The 23049-nt window shown below is 52.0% G+C and overlaps 8 protein-coding genes across 8 annotated transcripts; 5 read left to right on the forward strand and 3 right to left on the reverse strand.

Annotated features, from left to right (window-relative positions):
- Window positions 1–153: 153 nt before the first annotated feature.
- Window positions 154–920, forward strand: JCM6883_002586 (uncharacterized protein; the record flags this gene model as incomplete). The annotated part of the gene is made up of 3 exons (XM_076633279.1): window positions 154–268; window positions 341–644; window positions 710–920. 3 exons carry the CDS (start codon window positions 154–156, stop codon window positions 918–920), a joined length of 630 nt encoding a protein of 209 aa, XP_076486731.1.
- Window positions 921–1095: 175 nt separating this feature from the next.
- JCM6883_002587 (undecaprenyl diphosphate synthase family protein) lies at window positions 1096–2529 on the reverse strand (the record flags this gene model as incomplete). Its single annotated transcript, XM_076633280.1, has 5 exons — window positions 1096–1302; window positions 1407–1521; window positions 1588–1692; window positions 1754–1870; window positions 1934–2529. 5 exons carry the CDS (start codon window positions 2527–2529, stop codon window positions 1096–1098), a joined length of 1140 nt encoding a protein of 379 aa, XP_076486732.1.
- A 101-nt stretch (window positions 2530–2630) lies between these two features.
- On the forward strand, window positions 2631–6201 carry BUD6 (formin-mediated actin nucleation enhancer; the record flags this gene model as incomplete). Its single annotated transcript, XM_076633281.1, has 5 exons — window positions 2631–2681; window positions 2741–2825; window positions 2879–2999; window positions 3059–4860; window positions 4922–6201. 5 exons carry the CDS (start codon window positions 2631–2633, stop codon window positions 6199–6201), a joined length of 3339 nt encoding a protein of 1112 aa, XP_076486733.1.
- Window positions 6202–6265: 64 nt separating this feature from the next.
- SSU1 (Ssu1p) lies at window positions 6266–8540 on the reverse strand (the record flags this gene model as incomplete). Its single annotated transcript, XM_076633282.1, has 13 exons — window positions 6266–6444; window positions 6504–6559; window positions 6635–6701; window positions 6765–6850; window positions 6914–7053; window positions 7125–7231; window positions 7296–7423; window positions 7489–7609; window positions 7668–7778; window positions 7840–7898; window positions 7957–8100; window positions 8213–8239; window positions 8317–8540. The coding sequence occupies 13 exons, from the start codon at window positions 8538–8540 to the stop codon at window positions 6266–6268; spliced, it is 1449 nt and encodes a 482-aa protein (XP_076486734.1).
- Window positions 8541–9178: 638 nt separating this feature from the next.
- On the forward strand, window positions 9179–11458 carry JCM6883_002590 (uncharacterized protein; the record flags this gene model as incomplete). Its single annotated transcript, XM_076633283.1, has 4 exons — window positions 9179–9954; window positions 10014–10875; window positions 10941–11114; window positions 11177–11458. 4 exons carry the CDS (start codon window positions 9179–9181, stop codon window positions 11456–11458), a joined length of 2094 nt encoding a protein of 697 aa, XP_076486735.1.
- A 78-nt stretch (window positions 11459–11536) lies between these two features.
- JCM6883_002591 (uncharacterized protein) lies at window positions 11537–13494 on the forward strand (the record flags this gene model as incomplete). Its single annotated transcript, XM_076633284.1, has 7 exons — window positions 11537–12071; window positions 12132–12286; window positions 12361–12499; window positions 12564–12644; window positions 12705–12792; window positions 12855–13165; window positions 13223–13494. The coding sequence occupies 7 exons, from the start codon at window positions 11537–11539 to the stop codon at window positions 13492–13494; spliced, it is 1581 nt and encodes a 526-aa protein (XP_076486736.1).
- Window positions 13495–14766: 1272 nt separating this feature from the next.
- Window positions 14767–16900, reverse strand: JCM6883_002592 (uncharacterized protein; the record flags this gene model as incomplete). The annotated part of the gene is made up of 12 exons (XM_076633285.1): window positions 14767–14854; window positions 14934–15090; window positions 15166–15185; window positions 15260–15447; window positions 15514–15569; window positions 15635–15696; window positions 15756–15847; window positions 15910–15919; window positions 15991–16217; window positions 16308–16451; window positions 16621–16668; window positions 16736–16900. The coding sequence occupies 12 exons, from the start codon at window positions 16898–16900 to the stop codon at window positions 14767–14769; spliced, it is 1257 nt and encodes a 418-aa protein (XP_076486737.1).
- Window positions 16901–17415: 515 nt separating this feature from the next.
- Window positions 17416–22733, forward strand: JCM6883_002593 (uncharacterized protein; the record flags this gene model as incomplete). Its single annotated transcript, XM_076633286.1, has 13 exons — window positions 17416–18487; window positions 18554–19743; window positions 19811–19954; window positions 20025–20318; window positions 20396–20665; window positions 20730–20897; window positions 20967–21342; window positions 21404–21556; window positions 21622–21887; window positions 21946–22165; window positions 22233–22316; window positions 22378–22614; window positions 22681–22733. The coding sequence occupies 13 exons, from the start codon at window positions 17416–17418 to the stop codon at window positions 22731–22733; spliced, it is 4527 nt and encodes a 1508-aa protein (XP_076486738.1).
- Window positions 22734–23049: the final 316 nt, after the last annotated feature.

A 23049-nucleotide genomic window follows, 5' to 3' on the forward strand; every position in this document is an offset into this window, starting at 1 on the left:
ATCTCTTTTGGACTCGTTCACTACGACTTCGACTCGTTCGACCCACGGACACCTCATATAGACACTCAGTACCCTGCGCTAGTATCAACCGTCATCGAAGAGGCGCGCGAGCAAACCTACCACCTTCCGTTCGGTTCGTGTTCATCCAACCAAATGTCGAATCTGCCCTCTCAAACGGCGAAGCAAGAAGCCTTGATGGAGTTCAGTGCTCTTGGGCAGCCAGATCATCTACCGTTGGGCATGTACATATTTCCAACCGAGGTCTTTCGTGAGTCCTGCGCCGGTTACACGATTCTCCTCGCGTGCGATCTCGTCGCTGACTCTCGTTCGCACATTTTAGGATGGTCCGGCGTAATCTCTATCCACAAGGGTTACTATTCCGGCGCAATCTTCCATTTCACCCTCACGATTCCTCCGACCTACCCCCAGTCAATTCCGCAAATCATCTTCGACTCTCCTTCCGTTTTCCATCCGCTCGTAGATCCCGTTAGTGGCAAGATGCGACTCGATTCGAGATTCCCAAATTGGAGACCGAGACAAGATTTCATCTGGACGATCTTGCACTTCGTTAAGGCTTCGTTTAAACGAAGAACTCTCGATGACTTGAGGGAACCGCTGTGTGCGAACGTTGAAGCTTACAGGCTGTGAGTCAACCAGTTTCGTTCTATCGAGGACAGGAAGGCTGAAGCGTTACGTTCGTGGTGGATAGGTATAGGGAACAAACGACATCGTTCGCCAAGATTGCAAGCCAATCTGCTTCCCTTTCGACTTCATCTTCCACACTCTATGGTCCTCCACCTTCTCGAACGACCGATCCGAGCCCGAGTCCTTTCCAGTTCCGGAAACTCGAGAAGGGAGAGAAGGAGGAATTGAAGAGAAAGGTGAAGGATTTGGCGCTGACGAAGATCGTCAAACCCTAACGAAGGTGTCCTCTTCGGTTCGCCTCCTCCTCTGCTGTGTTATTCGTTCCATCGCGTCATGTTGATGCGCGTTGTCGTTCAATGGACGATCTATACCCCTTCCCCTCTGTTGTTCCTTGATCACCCTATGAATCCTCCATCCTCTGTTTTCCCTTGATTCCTCGTCTATCTATCCTCAAGCCTCTTTATTCCCCTTAGCAGTACTATCTCCCTCCACACCCCTCATTGTCTCGAGTATTCCTCCCGAGATCCCGCCTATTATATCCTGTAATTTCCCTACCAAACTTTCCGCTTGATAACTCAGTAAAGGGGGTAAAACGTCTGCGACTCCGATATGGGGCCAATTGGGTTCGATGAAATGAAGGACGGTCGATTCGTTACACTATTCGGAGGGAATCAGTTTTGGTTTCTTTCGCCGAGAGGTGAGACGAGAGAAGGCAGGGAGATGGATGGAGAGGAGGAGAAGAGGAAGAACAGAGAACGTACCTGCCAGAGGAGGAAATCTGATAAACGAGAGACTCCTGAAGTTCGGATCAAGATGTCGACGGGAGGTGAAGCCGAAGTGTAAAGATTCGAAGCGATAGTTTCTTCGGTGATATCCCTATGAACGCACGCTCAACGAGTTAGCATCCAGTCTATGGAGCGAGAACCAACGGACGGAACTGACGAGGGAGAGAGATTCGGTGATTCGGAATAAGTGTCGACCGTTCGTTTCACTGCAGTAGCGATTTCTTCTTGCGAGGTGTAAGGACAACACAGGTTGAGGATACCCCTGTGTGTTCTCAGCCAAGTCAGCTGTTTGCGAAAGCTACTAACCTGACGAGAGTACTCACTTTGTGTTATTCGCAGTCATTGCTTCAGCTTGAGCGCAAGATTCTTGCACGTCCGGCGGGAGGAGGTCTCTTCTTCCGAGTACCCTGATTTGTACGCCATACTGCTGTAGCAGAGCTCTGTCGCAGGACGAGGTCGTTAGAACCAGGAAGGGCGGTAGAGAAAGAGGAGTTTCAACTGACCCATGTCTACAGATCTCTACCAATCTCTTCCTCGCCATCTCCATCAACGTATCCACTTCCTTCGGATCCCGATTAAAGTTCTCAATCGAAAAGGCATAGACCGTAACATGCGGAATCTCCAACTTCAACAAGAAACTCAAAACTCGCTTCAACGCTTCGAATCCTTCTTCGTGGCCGACTCTGACGGGGAGGGAACGGAGCCGTGCGGATCGACGGTTACCATCCATGATGAAGGCGACGTGTTGGGGACGAGGGCCGAGGCGGAGGGAATGGATGAGGAGAGTTCGGAGGAGAGGGTGGAGAGGGGTAGGGATCCAGGACAGGAAGGAAGACATCGGGAGGTTCGCATCTTCTGGATCTGCTGACGACGAGCTAGACGGATTAAGCCGAGAGACGAGAGCGGAGAGGAAAGGAATCATCGAAGACTGAGAGGGAGAGGGACCGGATGGCGGGAGGAAAGCGCGGTCGATGTTCGCCGGCTGCTGATATTTCCAACTGAGCTTGTCTGCGTTGTGAGTCGATCTGATCGAGTGAGGGGGACGAGGAAGAACCTCGACAAGATCAGTGAACTTGATCTCTACCACATCACTCGCCATCTCTATCCGCCTTGCTATGCTCAGCTGTTGAGCTCTACACTATCCCCGACAACTAATAATCGATACGCCCGCCGATCCATCGAGTTAACGCGTACGAAACCATGTCATCAAACTCTGGGACTACGGGACAGTCTAGGTCAACAGGGTCGAGGGTAAGGACCTTCTACTTCACTCGTGAGGGTAGAGTGCTGACTGTGCGCGTGGGACACAGTCTCGCAGTGGTGGAGGAGCATCGAGTTCAAACTTGGAATCGACCATCACTCGACTCCTAGTCTGTACAAAGTCACTACTAGAAGGTACGTCCTCGTTCTGAACATCCTATTACTGCAGCTGACCTGAGTATTGTCAGGTCTCGCGAAATGGTCTCGAGGGGAAGTGAATGAGGAAGAAATCTCTGCGATTTACGTCAAACTAGGGAACGATTTCAATGTCGCTTGCGCTGTGTTCGCTCGTGAGAACATTTCTATGAAGTGAGTTGATACATACTCTCTCCGACGCCCGATTTGACTGACAATAAGGACTTTCTCAGCGAACTTTTGTCGGTTCCTTCCGATCTTCGAGTTTGTCTCGAGACCTGTCTCTCCGATACTCCCTCTCAAGCGACTCTCGAACGACATTTACCTCAAGTTCGTCAGATCATCATTGGGCTGCTGCACGGCTTGAGGGAGAAACAGAGGCTGTATCGAGATGGGGTCGCAGCGAGAAGAGCGAAAGAATCGCAAGAAAGGAATTCGACATCTTCGACCTCGTCAGGCGGGAACCTAACGGGACCAGTATCGACGGGGCTACCTCTCACTCCAAACAGCGCGGGGAGATCAAAGGAGGACTTGAGAAGATTCGTTAATCAGGCGCAGCAGGCTGCTCCCTCCTCGACGACGAATCCACCTTTGCCGACTTCAACTGTGCCGACTCAACGCTATCCAGATAGACGAGGAGCGAGTGAGGAATTCACTGGAGGACCGCGGCCTCCCTCGAATAATCCTCGTTCGATCAATTCCAGAGGTGGATCCCTTCGAGAATCTTCGCGGTCATCTCGAGCAACTCTCGACAGTTCTTATGGAGGCTTCTTCTCAGCTCCTAGCTCCTCTTCGTCCTCCACAGTCTCGACTTCTGCACCCTCGTTACCTCCTCTCGCGAATCTCCCACCTCTCCCTCGAACCGCTTCTGACGCCTCGATCAATTCTGTAACTAACACCTCTGCGAGACCTCTACCCGAACCGGAACGAACCTCTCAACGCCGACGATCTCCCCCTCCACCTCCTCGAGATAATGAACCGATCCCAAGAACTCCGACTCTCGAACAATTCCCTCTTCCTTTCGCTCCTCCGATTCCACCTGCATCGGATAAACTCGTCCCGACAATCACAGCTCGACCACCTTCAGTCCTCGATCAGAGTTCTGCACCCGAACCGCCTCAACAACAAATCACTGCCGCCTCCCTCGAAGCTCTCAAAGCTTCCGATAACCTGTCAAGACGAGCGAGTAAACGGTATTCGGCGTATGCGATTCAGAAAATGACGAGTCCAGGAGGAGGAGGAGGAGGAGGGTCTTCGGGTCCCGGTGACTCGGTCGCTTCTTCGCCCGTTTCGAGGGTTACCTCGAGTCGAAGTAGGAACGACTTGACCTCGAAAGTCGTTGGAAGTGCCGGAGTTGGAGGAGCAGTCGGAGCGCAAGGAGGAGACGCATCGACGAGGAAACGAGGTGAACATCGCACGCATCGAAGTATTGGAGGAGGATCGAATGGACCTCTACCTCCCTTGCCGGCGATTCCTCGCTCGTTCTCTTCTCAAGCCGAACTTTCTTCCCGAGCTCACTCACCGATTACGGAAGAAGATGAGTATGGCTTCGCTTCGCCGACTCCTTCTCCTGCCCTCGCGACCGCGAATACGACTCCGAACGCAAATGGTCCCCCAAGTTTCCCTCTCCCGAAAGCACCTCCTTCAGCTCCTGCCTCGTCCTTGACTCGCTCCGCTTCGACCGCTTCACTCCCTCCTTCCGAATCCTCCTTCATCACTCACCCTCTCCCGAACAACCAACACGATTCGATCATTTCGAATGCCTCGACGACCCTCAATTCTCGAGCTCAATCCCCTACTTTCCCTTGTTCGATCTTCCTTCAAATCGGTCGAGACGTCAAGAAAGCTCGACACGAGTCTGGACCTCCGACAATTCAATCTCTGCGACAATTGTTCGTCGAGAAGTTCCAGTACAATCCCGGGATTTCGGGTTGGCCAGAGATTTACTTAAGGGATCCGGAAGCTGGAGTGAGCTACGAGTTGGAAGAGATGGAAGAAGTAGTGCCGGGAAGTGTGCTCAGTCTCAACATCGATAGTGAGCAGAATCTTCTCCTCTCATTCGTCTACTTCCCAAACTCACGATTTCCTCTTTACAGCTGTCGAACAAGTGAAACAACACATCGATCAAGGAATGACTTCGCTCGCTCAAGATATCAAAGAATTACGATCCCACGTCTTTTCGATGCGACGTCTCTCCGTTTCGGCAAACAACCTCTCCGCGAATCCCGCCTTGCTCTCTCCCGAACCTCCTGGTGGAACTTCCCCTTCCCTCCGACCTAGTCCTTCTGAAGCCCAGTTCCAGGATGCAGCGCAGAGGGTGTTGAGGATGAAGAGAATGGGATCGGTTGCGAGTGTTGCCCCGAACGAGGAGGAGGAAGCGAAATCGACTACGAAAGAGGAGGAAACGAAGCAGAAGAAGGAGGAGGAGGAAGAGAAAACTCCGACTACTCCCGTAACGCCTTCAACCCCGACTCAATCGACGACCGAGATCGTTTCGACGCTCAAATCGCAACACGCAGAAGTTCAGAACCTTCGTCGCGAGATCGGAGTCCTCCGTCAAGTCTACGTCGATTTCACCTCGCAGACGAAGGAGATGTTTTCGGCAGTTCGAATTCAGAACAGTCGAGTTCATCATCTCGCATCGACGAAACTTTCAACCGATCGAGCGTTCGTCGAGGCCGGTACTGCGAAACTCGAATCGGATTCGACAAACCTCGTCGTCAAAGTCGATGAGCTTCAAGACACGGTCGAACAATTGAGGGAAGATACGGTGAAAGGAGTTCGACCTCGACCTCAACAATTGAACGAAATGTCGACTCAACTCAAGAAAGCGACTGAAACTCGGGAGAAGTTGGTCGAATGGTTGAAAGAGGTCAAACCGAGCTGGTCGCAGAAATGGAGTGAAGAATTGAGCAAGATCTTGGGGGAACAGAAAGCCGTCGAAACTCAAGAAACGTTGTTGAACGAATTGAGCGACGATCTGGACGATGTCGCGGGAGTGTTTACGAAGATTCAAGCCGTCGCGAAACAACTCAAACCGACAACTTTGACGACGACCAATTCGATAGGAGAACGCGTTGCAGGAGGAGGAGGTCGAAACTTGCGAGAATTAGGAGGAGGAGACTCTCAAGAAGGACTGTCGACCGTCTTACTCGAGGTGAAAGCGCTCCAACCGGATCCGGCGAAACGACTCGAGGCGATTGCGAAAGCGGAACGACAACGCGAGCTCTCGCTTCAGAACAAGACGGACGATTTCGCGGATGAATTGGGAGAATTCGTCGGATCGGGGAAACTGAAAAAGAGTGGAGGAATCGAAGAGACCGAGAGATTACGACAGGCCCGAAGTGAAGCGACGCTTAAAGCAATGTTTTCGTAGAACGAACCTATTAGATGACAACAAGAACAGAGTACAAGCCTTTCTACTTTCTTTCTTTTCCCTCTTATGCAACTCTCGAAGCTCTTTCAATCTCTTCTCGTTCTCGTTCGATCTGTTGCCGATGAGGACTCGGAGGTCGACTCGGTTTCGGAGTCGAAACTTTCTCGACGTATTCTTTCGGGAGGTTTGCGAGACAGGGCGCAGCGAACAACGTCCCGCGGAAGAACCCCATCGCCGTCGGAACTGGAGAGGACTGTCAGGTCGAGCTTCTCGCATGCGGAGAAGAAGCAGATCGAACTTACTGAAAACGCAAACCCATAAAACGAAAACGAGTGCCGTGAGTATCGTCGAAACAACTCTGCCCAGCGCAGCGCAACGAGAGGGAGAACGGTAAGCGAACGGATCAGTCGAGATACACTAGGTGAAGACTCACTTGAAGAACATAGAGTTCAGCGTGTCTGCGAGTCCGAAAGTCAACAGGCACAGAGAACCGATCGGGACTGGAGAAGCAGGGCACGTCAGCGCTCGCTATCAGAACATAGGAGGTGAGTGTCAGAACGTACACGTGAATCCCCATAGTCCGATGTTGAACGGAAGCGACGAGTTCTCCTTCGAGCCGGCTGCGAATTGAACTCCGACCGAAACGAACCTACGCACCAGAGAGACATGTCAGTATCGACAGAGATTGGCGGAAGCTCGAGAAGTGACTCACGCTAGGAAGAGGAACCATAATCCGAGTCCCCAGAGGAACAAACCAGAAACGAGGCCAACTCCATACAGGGGCATTCCGAGAGCTGCAAGCTCAAGGCGTTGATCGGCGATGATAGGAAACAGTCGAGAAGCGACTTTGCCCTGTCAGAATGCGAGAAGCTTTAGCTTGTTGAAGTAACTCACATTCTTCGCTAAAGGATCTGAGCACCTACCGCTTCGAGGAGAGCGTATCCTCCTTGACCGACGGCTCCAACTGGCAAGAGAGCCGACACGATGACTTCTTTCGGTGGCAGTTTATGCAAGAGCAAGCGGTTCAGATCTAGGCATCCTTAAAGAGTCAGTCACGACGATTTTCGAATCGAGTAGGGGAGAATCAAACTCACAAAGTACCATTATTGCGGATGCTGTCATGAGCGCGATTCCCAGGATCACGTACGATGTGATGAGGATGACGAAAGCGTAGGTATAGCGTCCTTGTAACATGAGGAGTTTGCAGATTGAAGTTCCGGTTCTATACACGACTGCGCCGTCAGCACTGATTGTCCGATGAAGCAAAGAAGATAAATTCTGCCTTGCGCTGCTACCGTAGAAGGCGGTACAAGGGGGAGTAACCACGCTGCAGTGAAGGTTTCCGCAGAGACATGATGCAATGTGAAGATGATGATGGGAACTCCGAAGCTTGTTAGAATCGAAAGAACTGTAAAACGATGTCAGCGTCAGCAAGTGGAAGAACAAGAGGAAACCATTGAGCTCACCAAGAGAGAACCACCAAAGTACACATGCAGTGTCGAGGGTTTTAAGTCCATATTCATGGCCCGTCAGAGCTATTCCGCTGACAATTGTGACGAGTCCCATCGGAATACAACCTGAGATATCGATTATTCAGCGTTCCGGTACAGTTATTGACCTGCGAGCGAAAGGACTGACCGAGGAAGAGAGAGTGGGTCTCGTGTTTGAGCATAACAGTTGCGATGCGAGGGTAAATGCTGGATCGGGGGGCCAGTGTCAGACCTCGCAAAGCCAATAGGCGTCTAAACAACTCACGTGTATCGAGTAATCGTCAAAATCGAAAAGACGAGGAACATGATCATCGCTAGGATGAGCCATGCTGCTCCGAGTCCACGGAATACGGCATGGGAAGACTCCCAGGGTAGATTATACATTAAGCTGTTGATAATACCAGTTCCCCTATACGAGGCGGAAAGGTCGTGAGCCGCAGAGGAACGAAACGGAAATGTCGTGAGCTGGGAAATTTGTTCGTAGCCAGAGTGAGCGCCGCTTCTCGAAGATTTGGACATACATGACGACGGAGAACCAGGACGACGTGCTGTCAAGCATAAGAAAAGTACGAAAGCATGAGTCAACACGATTCTGGGAGATTGCGAGCGAGCGAAAGAGACTCACAACCTGATCGCCCTCAACCTCAATCCCCTTACTTTTTCCGTGAACCAAGGATGCTTACTCCAAGTTATCCTTCCGCTCAAAGCAGGTCCTTCCGCCTCGGCTGAAGTGGAACTTTCGGAAGATTGAGAGAGCGCGGTTTCAAGTGGTGAGAGTCGATCGCCGTAGGCTGGTGGTGTGTTCCGACGTTGCATTGAAGGTAATGCCGAGGCTAGAGAAGAGGTCATTTGGGGCGAGTGAGCGGTTTCAGAAGACAGAGAGAAGTGGAGATTCTTCCGAACTCTCTTGCTCACTGAACAATACTCCGACTTCGAAGAATCACCTCTTCACAGCTCGATACCCCGACTATCCTTCACCCAGCAGTTCGTCCAGCTTGCGCAGAGGTCGTCCAGCCCAAGTCACCTTCACTCGCTCCCACATCAATCGAAACAGACAACAGACGCTCGCAGAAACAAGGACGCGCTATAGGAGTACTCAGGAAGCTGCCAGGAGCTGAAAGAGTGAGTCTTCCTCTCTGATACACGCGAGGACGGGGATCTGAGATGGAGACGGCTCTTGCGTGTCATTTCCTTAATTCCTCCTCCGATGATGGGTTGAGTTTCGGCGGACGCACTTTCAGACTGTACTCGAGATCATGATTCAACTCGAGCGCGACTTGTTTCATGCATGCTGACGGATTTCCAGTTTTAATTTAGCCGCAAAACTCTCGTAATCTCTTCCCACGTCCTTGCCTCCGATCGCATTCTAGAAAACAGATGTGAGTTCTTTTTTGAGCCAATCCCACATCCCCGGTAGCTGACAGTCGAATCAGTAGAGGAAGTCCTTCAACTTTGTTTCCCCATCCGAATCTCCGAAACCCTCTCGGATGTCTCTTCCGAACCTGGGAGTCGACCTATCTCCCTTGAACCTACCCGATTACCTCTCTGATCATGCGAACGATACAAACCGAGCCCTCGCATCCTTGATCTCTCGACATAATCGACTCTTGCACGATTTCGCCGTTCTTCGACAGGAGAAGGAAGCCGCTCAACGCGAGTCACAGAGGGCTGCGGTCGAGAATCAACAACTATGGAGAAGTCTCAAAGTGACGAGTCCGAGACCGGCGACCCAAAGACAGAATTCAGAAGGGAGGGAAAGAGAAACGACGGGGACGAGAGGGTTAGGGATTGGAGGAGCTTTACCGGAAAAGACGAGCTCGACTTCGTTGAGGAAAGTCAGTGGTGGAAGTTCGAGCGACATGACGGGACGATACGACCTCCCTCCCCCTCTGCCGTCTTTCCACTCTTCGCCAAGACTCGACTCGATCGCAATCGACCCGAGACTCGCAAACGCTCATGCTCAATCGGCATCTTCCCTCAGAACGAAAGCTGCGACTCCACCTCCGACAAGTTCACCGAGAATGAACGATTCGATCAGTGCTTCCAACCTGAGAAAAGCGAGCTCGTTGGATCTAGGTCGATCTTCAAACGCTCCTCCGCCTCTCGACGGAACGACAGATTACGGCGTAACACCAGCAGACCTACAGAATGGTCTGCCACGGACACCTCCGTCAAATAGTGGCAGTCGATCGAATAGCAGAGAGTCAAGTCCGAGACTTCCGACGTCAGCCAGCATGCCTTCGATGGCCTTGAACGAGCGAGGGTGAGTCACTTCATAGTCTCTTGTCGTGTTGCTGTACTGACGTACTCCCTCGTGTGCAGACGGTTCCTACCTTCGATCACACCCGTTTCTCCTCTGATGCACGAGATTTCAGAGAACAGCGTTTCGACCGATGGACATGTCAGAGATACCTCGTCTTCCGAAGCTCTTCAGCAACAGCTTCAACTACCGAACTCGAGTCAAGATCTCGCCAACGCTCGAATCCGAGATCGCACGTTCTCGAATCAGTCGGCATCTTCATCGACTCTCGCGAGCGCTTTCGACGATCGAACGTATTCCGGCCGAACTTCCTCGATGAACCCTCTACCTACAACCTCCTCTTCTTATTCTCTCGCAACTCTCAGCGGCGCCGATGCACCGAACCTTCGAGACCGAAGACAAGGACCGACTGAGGGAATCCCTCCAACTTCTCGAAGAACGCATCATCTGGCGCAAGACAGCGACCCTACGACTTCTTCTTCTTCGGCAACTCGTCGAGCAATGACACATCCTTCTCCTTCCCTCGGCTCAAACTCGAACTCACTTTCGACGACTCCTCTCCCTTCACCCTCTGCATCTTCTTCTTCCCCAACTTTCAACGCTCGACCGATCCTCAACCCTTCCTATCTCCCCTATACTCGAATCCGAGTCACAGCAAGCTCAATCAGAGTCAACGAGCGAAACAAGGAATCAATCTCGTTTTTGATCGAAGTCTATCTCTCCGTCCCTCCTCAAGCTTCTTCCTCTTCAAATTCGGAACAACTACAGGCGAGCTGGAAGGTCGAAAAGTCTTACTCGGAAGTACTCGTGCTCGATGCGGCGGTGAAAGCGAAAACGAACAAGCAAGAAAGGGGTGGAATGGGTCAATTACCGGATAAGAGTTTGTTCAAGGATCATGCGCCGCACAAGAGTGATCAACGAAAGGTGAGTTCGAGATCCCTCCAATCGAAGGTTCACCTAAGATTCATGGATTCGTCCCGTTCACGCAGGCCGTCTTGGAGAAATATCTTCAAACTCTGATCGCGATTCCTATGCGAGATCGCGGAGCTCTTTGCAACTTTCTCAATACGGACGTTGTGTCCGAAACATCCTCGAGCTCGGGGTCGAATGGTGCGATGGAGGGTTATCTAACGAAACGAGGGCGAAATTTCGGGGGTTGGCAGGTTCGTCGAGAATCTCTTCTGTACTCAACTCATGGAGAGGACTGACAGACGCTCGAATGAAGGGATGGCAGACTCGTTATTACGTTCTCACTCCCGGTTCTTGCCTCTCGTATTACGACTCGAAGAACGGTTCAAAACTCGGCGAAATCCCTCTACAAGGTGCCGCGATTGGACGACAATCCTCCTCCAGAGCGGCACCGGATGGCACAATCGGAGAAGATGCATACCTTCATGCGTTCTTGATACGGGTACAGAACGAAAAGGAGAAAGAGGAGGATCACATCTTGTGTGCCGAAAACGACGAGATGAGGGATAAATGGGTTCAAGCATTGACGACCGTATAGACTCGAGGAGGGAACGGAAGTCAACCCCCTCCATCAGCAGCGGGTGGCGTGAGAAGTGTGAACGAACGGGAAAGAACAATGTCAAATTCACCGACTTCTCCTCTCCCTCCCCCGACCGTCATTCCTCCCTCAGATTCCGACCCTTCATCGCTATCACACTACGACAGGAGGAGATCCGGATCAGGACCAGTCCCATCGTCCTCGATGTTGCCCGAACAAGATCCTCGAGGTTTGTCCGCTCGACTCGGAGGCGATTTCCCTCCTTCCGTTTCCCTTCCCGCAAACCTCGACTCTGTCGCACGCAACGGGACTTCTCTCGACTCGAAGAAAGCCGTCAGCTCCGACTCAGGTCACGCGCCTTCGCCGTTGTCAAACAAACTTCAACCTCCTCCATCTTCTTCTCGACGAGCGAATTCGATAGCCCCCGAACGACCTGTCTCGCCCGATGGAAGACGAGTCGAACCTCCACCTCAACCAGGGTCTACTTCGAAATACTCTGCGAGCGACGTCTCGGGACCGATGAACGCAGTTCCGCTTCCGAGTGGATACGAGTTCAAAAAGGCGGAACGACAGAAAAAGACGAAATCGAGTTTCTGGAACTTTGCAGCGAGAGGTGAGTCTCGCTGTTCTCTCGACTGTTGGCATTGCTGACTCTGCGCTGTTTGAGATTCAGGCTCGAACGACAAGAATTCGCTCGCTCAACCTCAAACTCCTTCTCGACCTGTCTTCGGAGTTCCTCTCAAAGAAGCTGTCGCGATCTCTCGGATTCGACCTGGGCTCGAGTTGCCTGCTGTCGTGTACCGCTGCGTTGAGTACCTCGAAGCCAAGGTTCGTTTCCTCCCTCGCCCTCGTGCTCTGTCCTGCGTTCCGAGACTAACGCACTGGTCACTTTTCGCGTACAGAACGCCGAGCACGAAGAAGGAATCTTCCGACTGTCTGGTTCGGCAAACGTCATTCGACTGCTCAAGGATCGATTCAACGCGGAAGGAGACGTCAATTTAGTGCAAAGTAACGAGTATTTCGACCCTCATGCGATCGCAGGTAAGCTACCTCCACAGCTCTACCATGTGCCCAAAAGCTGACTCCACGTCTTGTCTTTGAACAGGTCTTTTGAAACAATACTTGCGAGAATTACCGGTTCATCTTTTGACGCGAGAGCTACATCCCGAATTCCTTCGAGTAATCGGTGAGTCGACTGCGCCCTCGAAGTCGGGTTGTTGTGCTGATCAAGGTTGCGAGCTCGTAGATCTCCGAGCTCGTAAAGATCGAGTTAACGCTCTCGGCAAACTCGTCGCTCGACTTCCCATCGAAGAGTATACCCTTTTCCGCTTCTTGTACGTTCTCCTGCTCGGCTCATATGTTCACAACCGACTAATCCCTCCCCGTCTCGCTATAGCTTCGCCCACCTCTGCGTGATCGCTCAGAACGCGGAAACGAGCAAAATGAACTTGCGAAACCTCGGAATCGTTTTCTCCCCGACTCTCGCTATCCCCGCTCCATTGTTCGCTCTCTTCCTCCTCGAATTCGATCTTGTATTCGCGGTCGAGAAGGGAACGGGCAACGCGGCGCCGATCATGGTCGACGACGAACTCGCGGTCGAGGGAGATGTCGAGGCGAACGAGTCGCGAAGGACGAATCGGAATTCGCAACTCTACCAAGCCTCGAACGCCGACAAGCTCATGGAGACAGAGTTGACGAGACTGAGAGGTAAGTCCGTACCTATCGAGACTTCTTTTCGCTGGGCTGACTCGTGGACGTTCGCAGAATCGGAGGAAGCGGAAGATGACGCCGTCGCCGATGCTGTCGAAGATGCCGAACCGTTCGATGGAAACGCCGAAGGCACGACAGTCTTTGATTCGACCCAACTCGATCCCAATTCTACCTCGAACTTCTATCCCACCTATGCTTCTACACCTTCGCACCACGGTCTCACTAGCGGCTTGTCGGCGCAACCTAGAAGTCCTGGACTCCCTTCTTCGCCTCGACCCGGCGCGATCTTCGAAACTTCTCCCGGTCAAATAACTGCATCTCGCTAATACACATCCTTCCTACTCCTCGACCCCTCGCTTACCCCTACGACTTATGATACCCCCCTCTTTCTTGCTGTATTTCGCCAAAGATGCTTCGAGAAGCGCTTCTCGTACTAATCTCTCTCCCGTCTCTTCCTTCCAAAACTTGGTCTTCATACCCCGCTGCTCTTCTCTCTTCCATCTTCCTATTGTCGCCCTTCTACATTATCACTACCTGTATTCATCTTTCTTCAATTGCTGTCAACTGTTGTTTCAACTGCTGGCTACTCTCACAAAGCCCCGACTCGACGATGAACTTGTCTGGGCGGTATGTCGAAAGCGCTAGAGACGGAAGCCGGAAGAATAGCGCTTGAGAATGAAACTCTCGCAGCTAGAGCGAGAGAGACAGATCGGTGAGAGAGACTGAGGCGAGAGAGACCTCCGCACCGCGCTTCTCCATTCGCTCTAAGCCGGAGCCTCGGCAGCAGGAAGGCTAGAGAGGGAGAGACCTACCTCGCAACCTACTAGCGACTCGCTCCAACAGAGAAAGAAGGCGCAGACCTCGCGTCAACCTTTGACTGATCGATTGTATCGCGCATCGTCGTTCTTCATTCGCAAGCTGCCACATCTTGGGCAATCCTGCTCGTGTTTCCTCCCTCCGCTGCTAGCCCGCTCCGTCGCAGCGAATCGGGCGCCTACTCGCTCAGTCAGATATGGACACGTTGAGGACAGCTCGACGAAAAGGCTCTCGGACGGCGCAGAGAGCAGTATAGGTTGCACAAGACTCCAGTCCACCCTGACATTCCTCTTCATCGCCTGAGTGCAGACTCTGAGTTGTTTCTGTGCTGATCCTTCGCTCTCTCTTAGTCTGTTCGGTTTCTTGGATTCTCGTTTCTTCGTCTCGTTTCTACAGCCAGATACTTACGCAGCACGCTCCGAGCCTCACTACGACAAGCTCTTAGCAATGCCAGAGTTGAAAGGGTCGAACCCACAGAAGGGCAACTCGCTTGAATTCGGCGAGACTCGAGGCAGCATCGGGAGCACGGACCCTCTAACGTTTGACCAAGAAATCGGGCAAGACAACGAAAGAGCTTTGCAACGGAAGACGGTTCGAGTGGTAGTAGGACAAGGAGGAGAAGTAACAACCGAGAATGGGGACAGGACGCAAACAAGGATGGAACGAGGTCAAAGCGGGACAGAAAGTAATTTCAGACTGGAATCAAACCCGTTCTGGAGAATCTCGCCGATCACAAGAAGCTATCGGTAGCGAGTCTACAAGTGAGCCTATCGGAAACTGGCTTATTGGTAGTCTTGAGCTACTACACGGGAAATGATTAGGTTTTGGATCTGGGTCGTTCCTTCGTAAATTTGGAAGATCCTCGAGTCCCTGCAAGCAGCATTACAAGCGAGGATCAGTTCACTGGTAGATGCGAGCAGGAAGGGGAGAAGCGGGGGATCACACGTACCTCAACAACTTTGATGCTCCATACTCTTCATTGTAACCTGCACCTCCGTGGATCTGAACGTTCTTGTCGGCGTTCGCGCAAGCGACTTGAGAAGCGTGAGCCTTAGCGATTGAAGCGTAGTAGGTCGTGCGAGGGGAACCGGCATCTTTCGCGAGAGCTGAATTCGATCAGAGTGTGAAATGTCAGCTTTTCCCGAGTTCGCGAGATACGAGGCAGGCGGATGGCAGCTCACCAGCTCTCCAAACGGCCATGCTGTGGGGAACGATCACGAGAATGAAAAGTCAGCTCTGACCTCTTTCTAGCTGCGATGGGGAGAATCGACTCACCGAGCGGTTTCAGTACCAATAGCCATCTCTGCAAGCATCGTTCCGATCGCTTGATGCTGGATGATAGGGACTCCGAAGGTCTTGCGATCGTGAGCGTATTTCGTAGCTTCCTCCAAACATCGTTGAGCCAATCCAACTGCGCCGGACGCGACGAGAGGACGAGTGATATCGAAAGCGCCCATCGCGATCTGTTTGACAACAACATGAGAGTCAGTCAAACAAGCTGGCGCTGGAGCGAACAGGATATGACGAACCTTGAAACCATCTCCAGGTTTGCCGAGGACGTTCTCTTTCGGAATCACGACATTCTCTGGAACGTAGCGAGACAACGGTGTGAGCTCATGTATACAGACCGTGTCAGTGGGAAAAGCTCACCGAAATTGATGATACGAGTGTCGCTGCATCGTTGTCCCATGTTGATGAGCTTCTTCTCGACGCTATCTTGCACACGATCTGTATGGGTTAGGATTCGTGTCAGAAAGGGGAAATTACCTACGTGATACCGGGAGTGTTGCGTTCGACAATGAATCCGGTCAACGACTTGTGAGGTTTCGCATTCACGTCGGTTTTTGCGAGAACAAAGTACCACTGTCGACGACGAGAGAGGATCAGATCTTGTAGGAAGAAAGCAAGGATTGCGGTAGTCTCACATCAGCGACTCTGGGTGAACGAGTGGGAACGGACGAGTCAGCCTCGTGCTTTGAAGGAATTCAGAGAGAAGGAAAACATACCCTCCGTTCGTGATCCAACACTTCGTACCATTGAGCACGTATTTGTCTCCTTCCAACACCGCTTTCGTCTGAATAGCTGCGACGTCACTGCCACAGCCTGGCTCGGTAACTCCATACGCGCACAGTAACGGTTCCTCTGTGAGCCTTCCGAGGTACTTCATCTTCTGTTCTTCGCTCCCAGCCAAGATCAAGGGAGCGCTGGCTAGTCCGTTCGCTTCCATCGCAGTCTAAAGGGGATTCATAAAATGTGCTGATCATGGTTAAAACTAAGATCCCGACCATTGGATTGGATGGACAAGAAAAGACAAAGTACGAACTTGTACCCCGGTACACCCACGGGCTAATTCTTCACTGACGAGCGAGGAACTGAAAACGTCGAGACCCGCTCCATTGTAAGCGGTCGGAACATGGCAATTCAGAAGTCCAGCCGAATGCGCCGATTTGATAATGTCGAAAGGGTACTACTCAATGATGAGAGCGTTGGGAAGAGCGTCAGGTCTCGGCTCGTAGCGACGGGACGGCTCGTAGCGACGGGGAGGAAGAAAAGGAGGAAGGAAAGGAGAAAGAAAAGGAGAAAGAAAAGGAGAAAGAAAAGGAGAAAGAAAAGGAGAAAGAAAATCGTGGAAGTACCTTCATCGTTAGGTCGTACTCGGCCGCGACGGGGATAATTTCGTTGTCCTACACCCAGCCCCGAAGTATCAGTGTCTTAGATCGGCATGCACAAAGAGAGTAGAGCAGAACACACAGTGAATTGCCTCGCCAAGTCACGGATCGCACTTTGTTCCTCCGTCAATTCGAACGTTGGTCCTCCTGTAAATTCTGCTTCACTTGCGTAAGAGCGTACAGCCATCGGCGTGACGGCACGTCGTGGGAGACGGCGTAGGGAAGATCGAGCGACAGAGGTCAACATGGTCGGAAAGGTGATTTTCGAGAGGAGGTCGGGGGAGGATTTCGTTTGAGAGGTAGGTGGAGCCGAGTTGCTGGAGCTGTTCGAGTGTGAGATACGGCTTCGTAGGAGGTCGATGTCGGGAAGTCTAGGGAGAGTCGATCCCGAAGTTGAGAGTGAAAGTTGAAGGAAGCCGGTGAGGGAGACTAGTGGTGGAGGACGCGACTCGGGGCTTTTGAAATTGGACGGGGTCGTTACGAGTAGCTCTGTGTCGTGGCGGACTATTCGAAGATTCAGAAGAAGAAGAAAGAGGCGAACTTTCCGAACGGCTTCGCTCTTCAAAATCGCCGGTGACGAAAGAAAGACGAATCGCACACTGCTCACTTGAGAGTTCCGCTAAACCAGGGATCAGCTTGTAAAAGTCTCATTGGCAATACAAAATTACCGCTGGAATACTCGCGAAGAGAGACCTGCGACGACTTCGACGCGATCGCATCTTCCATTGTCATTCGACTACCCTCTTCCCGGCCCAGTCCGCGATGAGCGGCCGAGGGAATCAACATCGACAGCAAGCTTTCGAAGAGCTGTTCAGAAGACCTGCACCTTCGTCGTCGTCTTCTTCGTCTCGACCGAATCACCAAGTTCAGCAACCTTACGGACAGCAACAAGCTCCCTCCTACTCGTACCCAGGAGCATCAGCTTACCCCGACTACCCTCCGACCGCGACCCAGAATGCAGCAAGCTCGTACAATCAGTTTGGAATGATCAATGGAGGAGGAGGAGGGCCCTCGAACCATTCTCATCTCCAAGGGTACAATCCACCTCCGCAGAATCAGAGGGGGACGTACCGGACAACGAGCGCGGGTTCGAGTTACTACGAACAACCTTCGACGTCGAATGCCTCCGCTTATTCAAATCAGTACCCTTCAACTCACTACGACTCTCACCAGCAGCAACAGTACGCAGCACAATTACACGCCCAACAGCAGAGAGCGTATCAACAGCAACAGTATCCCCAAGGGTATCACTCGAATAGCAGTGGAGGAGGAGGAGGCGGAACGAGTTCGGAAGATTATCACTCTGCTCCCGTCGATCCTGCAGCTCCGATTCCTCCCCCAGGTGCCGCGGCCTCAGGAGGAGCTCGATACTCTTCACCAAGAAGTCAATACGCTCCGACAATGTCTTCCGGTCCCCCAACGGCTTCGACTTCGACTTCGCTTTTCTCTCGTCAATCAACTTCTTCCGTCTCTTCCCTTCCTTACTCTTACCCTGAATCGATCTTGAATGGTGTAGAACCCAGCAACGCGAGACCGCGTTCCCCTCCTCGACCATCCCCCGCCAACGTAGTCGCTCCTCTTCCTTCCGTTCCGGGCTACGGACCTCCTCGACTTCCAGACATCCCTCAAGGCTCGGACGACTTCTTCTCGAATCAGCCGGAAGGAATGTGGCAGGGCCAAAGTGCTAGCAGTCGAGGTTCAGGCGGAGCAGGACCAGCAGGGGCCGTGGGAGGTTTGACACCGACACCGTATTCGACCGCTTCTTACGGGAGGAAAGGCAGTTCACCGTCTGTGACAGGAGGCTACGTCGGAGATGAAGCCGATTCAATCTATGGTAAGTGATCCACTCCCCGACTTGAACCCGATTTTGGACTGATTGATTGTGTCCCTCCTTCTTCAGGCTACGACAATCCTTATTCGAATTCATCCGCTTTCGATCGATCGAGACGAAGCTCAGTAGACAGCGATCGAAGATCTCTGTACCAGCAACCTCCGACACCGCATCAAACTCTGATACCGGCCAACCCTTCCGTCAATTCGCTCCCTTACCCTTACGGAAACGGAAACGCTTTCGCAACTTCGAATCCAGCTCTCCAATCTCGCAGATCCTCCGAGTCGATGCGAGTACTCTCGAATCAACCGAGACCTCTCACTTCTTCCATCTCTTCCCTCGGTCACGACAGTCGAGCCTTGTCCTTCTCCTCGATCGAGCGTCCCGACATGAAGAGAGCGATGGAATCAGCATCGACAATCTCGGCTTATCCACCAGCTCGACCTCCTTCGCACGGATCTACCGGCGCTACTTCGATGACGGGCCAAACGGCTCCAGGAAACGGAGGCGCACCTCGTCGGAGCCCAGTCGTGTATCCAGCTTTGCTCTCTCGAGTCGCCGAAGCGTTCAAGGAGCGAATCATCTGTTCCGAACGAATTAAGGACGGTCTCGTCTACTCGGACGCGTTCGACGGTCGAGATGCGGTCGACAAAATCGCCTACATTATCAAAACTTCGGATCGAAACCTCGCCCTTCTCCTCGGACGTGCCCTCGACGCGCAAAAGTTCTTCCACGATGTCACATACGATCACCGACTTCGAGATTCACCCGTCGAAATCTACCGGTTCAAAGAGCGACTTTCGGGACCGTTTCTCAGTTCGGACGATCTCGCGATGCCCGAAGAACATCAACAACTCGCTCAACATCCTCACGCTCCCGGTTCCGCCGCTGCAAGAGCTCAAGCGGTCGGAGAAGCTCAATACCAAGGAGGAGGAGGTCACGCTCGAACACCCTCTTACGGTTACTCTTCGAACCCTTATCAACAATCTCAGGCTCCTCAGGCTCGTCCGACATCTGCCGCCGAGACTCTCGGTTCCGCCGACGATTCACCACTGCCATCGGGAGTGTTCACGTTGTTGACGGATTGTTACTCGCCGACCTGTACAAGAGATCGATTGTGTTACTCGATTGCGTGTCCTCGAAGGCTGGAACAACAAGCGAGATTAAACTTGAAGCGAGAAGGTTTGAGTGGAGGGCTGGAAGAAGTCAGTGGAGGACTCAAGAGGAGCGATTCGGTCGTTAGTTTGGGAGATCTACGCGTAAGTTGCTGCTTCCCCCTTTGTCCTCAATTGTATCAAAGCTCACGTGTCCACTTCACTCTTATAGGAGCCTGGCACGCTCTGGATTCACTCGGTACCTCAAGACGTTCTCGATTCGACTTCAGATTCCGAAAAGAAACGTCAAGAAGCGATCAACGAAGTTTTCTATACGGAACGCGATTTCGTTCGAGATCTGGAGTACCTTCGAGATGTGAGTACTCTCTCCGTTCGCAATGCGTACGCACCATGCGAACGAGCTGACCCTCGCGGATCGTCTTCAGTCCTGGATCAAACCTCTTCGAAGTCAGAACATCATTCCCGAAGCTCGAAGAGAAGATTTCGTCACGCAAGTATTCTGGAACGTTCTCGAGATCTACGCCGTCAACGTTCGACTTGCCGACTTACTCAACAAACGACAGAAACAAAGTCACGTCGTCGATCACGTCGGAGACATCTTTCTCGACATGGTTCCCCATTTCGCTCCGTTCGTGAAGTATGGTGCTCATCAGCTGTACGGAAAGTACGAGTTTGAAAAGGAGAAAGGTAGTAATCCTGCATTCGCGAAATTCGTCGAGGTACGAGATGAACTCCTCCGAGTTCGTTCCCACGGGATCTTCGTAACTGACTCATAGGTTGAAATTCATCTCGACAGGAAACTGAACGGCTACCTGAATCCCGGAAACTCGAATTGAACGCTTACCTTACGAAACCGACCACGCGTCTCGCTCGTTACCCTCTCTTGCTCGAAGCCTGTCTCAAGAACACGCCGGACGACAACCCCGACAAGCTCGCGTTACCGAAAGTGATCAAGCTCGTTCGAGAATTCTTGGGCAAGGTCAACGTCGAGAGTGGAAAGAGTGAGAATCGGTTCAATCTCGCTCAACTTGATCAGCAACTCGTCTTCAAGAACGGTGAAGCAGTCGTGAGTCCTCATTCAAGCCTCTCTTACCCAAACGCATTGAGAATCTGACACTCTTCGCGATCAGGACCTGCGGTTGCGAGACGAAGAACGTGAACTCATCTACAAGGGACCTCTCAAAAAGCGAGGAGGAACCCAGAGCGAAAGTGCCGAACTTCAAGTCTTCCTCTTCGATCATGCAATCCTCATGGTCAAGCAGAAGAGCAAGAACGAGCAGTACAAAGTTTATCGCAAGGTGAGTCGGAACTTTCTCGTCCTCCTTGAGTTTGTCTTTGACTAATCTCTTGCTCTCGCTCCTTCCCAGCCCATTCCTCTCGAGCTACTCGTCGTTGCGGCGATCGACGATGCTGCGACTGCTCGGTCTGGAGTCGTTCGGCCGAAATCTCTCATGGCTCGAGGTTCTTCAAACAAATCGACCTCTTCGGCAACTGCGAAAGATCCCCCGCCAGGAGTCGACAAGAACAGCAAACAAGGTTTCGCGATCACGTTCATTCACCTCGGTCGGAGAGGGTACCAGATCACTCTGTGGGCCTCTACCTGGACGGCGAGAAAGAAGTGGTTGGAAAAGATCGAGGAACGACAGAACGATTTGAGGGAGAGAAGTTTGGTGTTCGAGACGGTCCCGCTCAGTGCTGGTTACTTTGTCGGAACGAATCGACTCACTTGCGCTGCTCCTTTCGGTATGTCTTTCTCCGCTTCCCTTGTCAGACCAGGACTGACTGACAGGTTTCGAGTTCGCAGACAACGGAAATCGAATGGTGTACGGTACTGAAAACGGAGTCTATCTCGCCGATCTACGAGACAAGACAAAGGTCCCCGTCAAAGTCATCTCGGTCCCGAGTGTCACTCAGCTCGACGTTCTCGAAGAACAAGGCATCCTCATCGTTCTCGCAGGTAAGCATACTCATTTCCTTGCTGTAACATCTTCTCTCACTCATGTTGTCTCCTCGCTTCGACAGACAAAGCCGTTCAAACCTTCTTCGTTGATCACTTGGATCCTGGAGACGCTGTCGGAGCTGCGAAACGAGCTCGCAAGATCTCTGCTCACGCGACGTTCTTCAAAGCCGGTCAATGTCTCGGGCGAACTCTCGTCTGCGTCGTCAAGTCCGGAAACGTCTCCTCGACGATCAAGACGCTCGAACCGATCGATCAAGTTCGAGGGAAGAAGCAGCCTGCGATTCGCAAATTCCTTCAAGGGAGCAACGAAAGTCTACGAGTGTTCAAGGTAAGTGTTCACACTCGTTGAGACTTGCGCTGAGTGCTGACGAGCAGCGTGGTTACAGGAGTTCTACATTCCGACCGAATCGTCTTCCGTTCATTTCCTCAAATCGAAACTTTGCGTCGGTTGCACGAAAGGCTTCGAGATTGTCGACCTCGAAACCCTCGATACTCAAGGTCTACTCGATCCGGCAGACTCTTCCCTCGACTTTGTACAGAAACGAGAGAATGCGAAACCTGTTGCGATTTATCGTATCGATGGGGAGTTTCTCCTTTGTTACGACGGTGAGCATTCGCTTCTTCCTTCTCATGAAACGCAGGGTCATTTGACTGATGGCCTCGTCATATGTAGAGTTCGCGTTCTACGTCAACAAGAACGGTTGGCGAGCGAAATCAAACTGGATCATTCAGTGGGAAGGCTTCCCGACGTCCTTTGGTACGTACACTCACTCTCCTGCGTTACTGTCGACGATAGCTCACCTCACTTACTTTGCTAGCCCTTCACTACCCTTACGTTCTCGCTTTCGAGCCGACCTTTATCGAAGTTCGACATGTCGAATCTGGCGCGCTCATGCAAATCATTCCCGGAAACAACATTCGTTGCCTCTTCGCCGACAGTCCCCCCTCTGCCTCTTCCTCTTCCGCTTCACCTTATTATGCCAACAACTCTCGTTACGGTTCACCTTATGGTCAGCAACATTCGAGATTTCCCTCTCCTACTATTCGAAACGATAGTGAGTCTCACTTTCCTCTCCTATTCGCGCGTTGATCATCCAAGCTGATTCTGTTCCCTGCGCTAGTCATTGTATGCGACGGAGACCGCGCTTTCAGTCTGTTCTCCCCGTCTGTTTAACCCAAAAGTTTATTCCCCCCTCTTTTCTTTCTCTGAAGTCGTTCTATGTAGTTTCAGTACCTCTCTCGATAGTTGCATTCTCACGATACTTGTCTCGTTGTCCCCCGCGAACGAGATGGACCGAAGAGACCGATACTTCGACTCTTCTTCTCGCATCCTGTCACCTAGCGGCGAGAGCAGACCGAGAAAGCAGCTAACGTGGGCAACAGAGTGGAAACGAGTCTTTGCAAAGGGTAAGAGAGTAAGCACTAGTGAGAGACATGAAAGCGTAAGAGTACAAAATGACACAGGAAAAAAGCAATGAATGGAGAGCTAG

The sequence above is a fragment of the Sporobolomyces salmoneus genome, assembly GCF_050403485.1.
Source record: "Sporobolomyces salmoneus JCM6883 DNA, S_salmoneus_JCM6883_v1_ctg36, whole genome shotgun sequence".
NCBI classification, from domain to species: Eukaryota; Fungi; Basidiomycota; class Microbotryomycetes; order Sporidiobolales; family Sporidiobolaceae; genus Sporobolomyces; species Sporobolomyces salmoneus.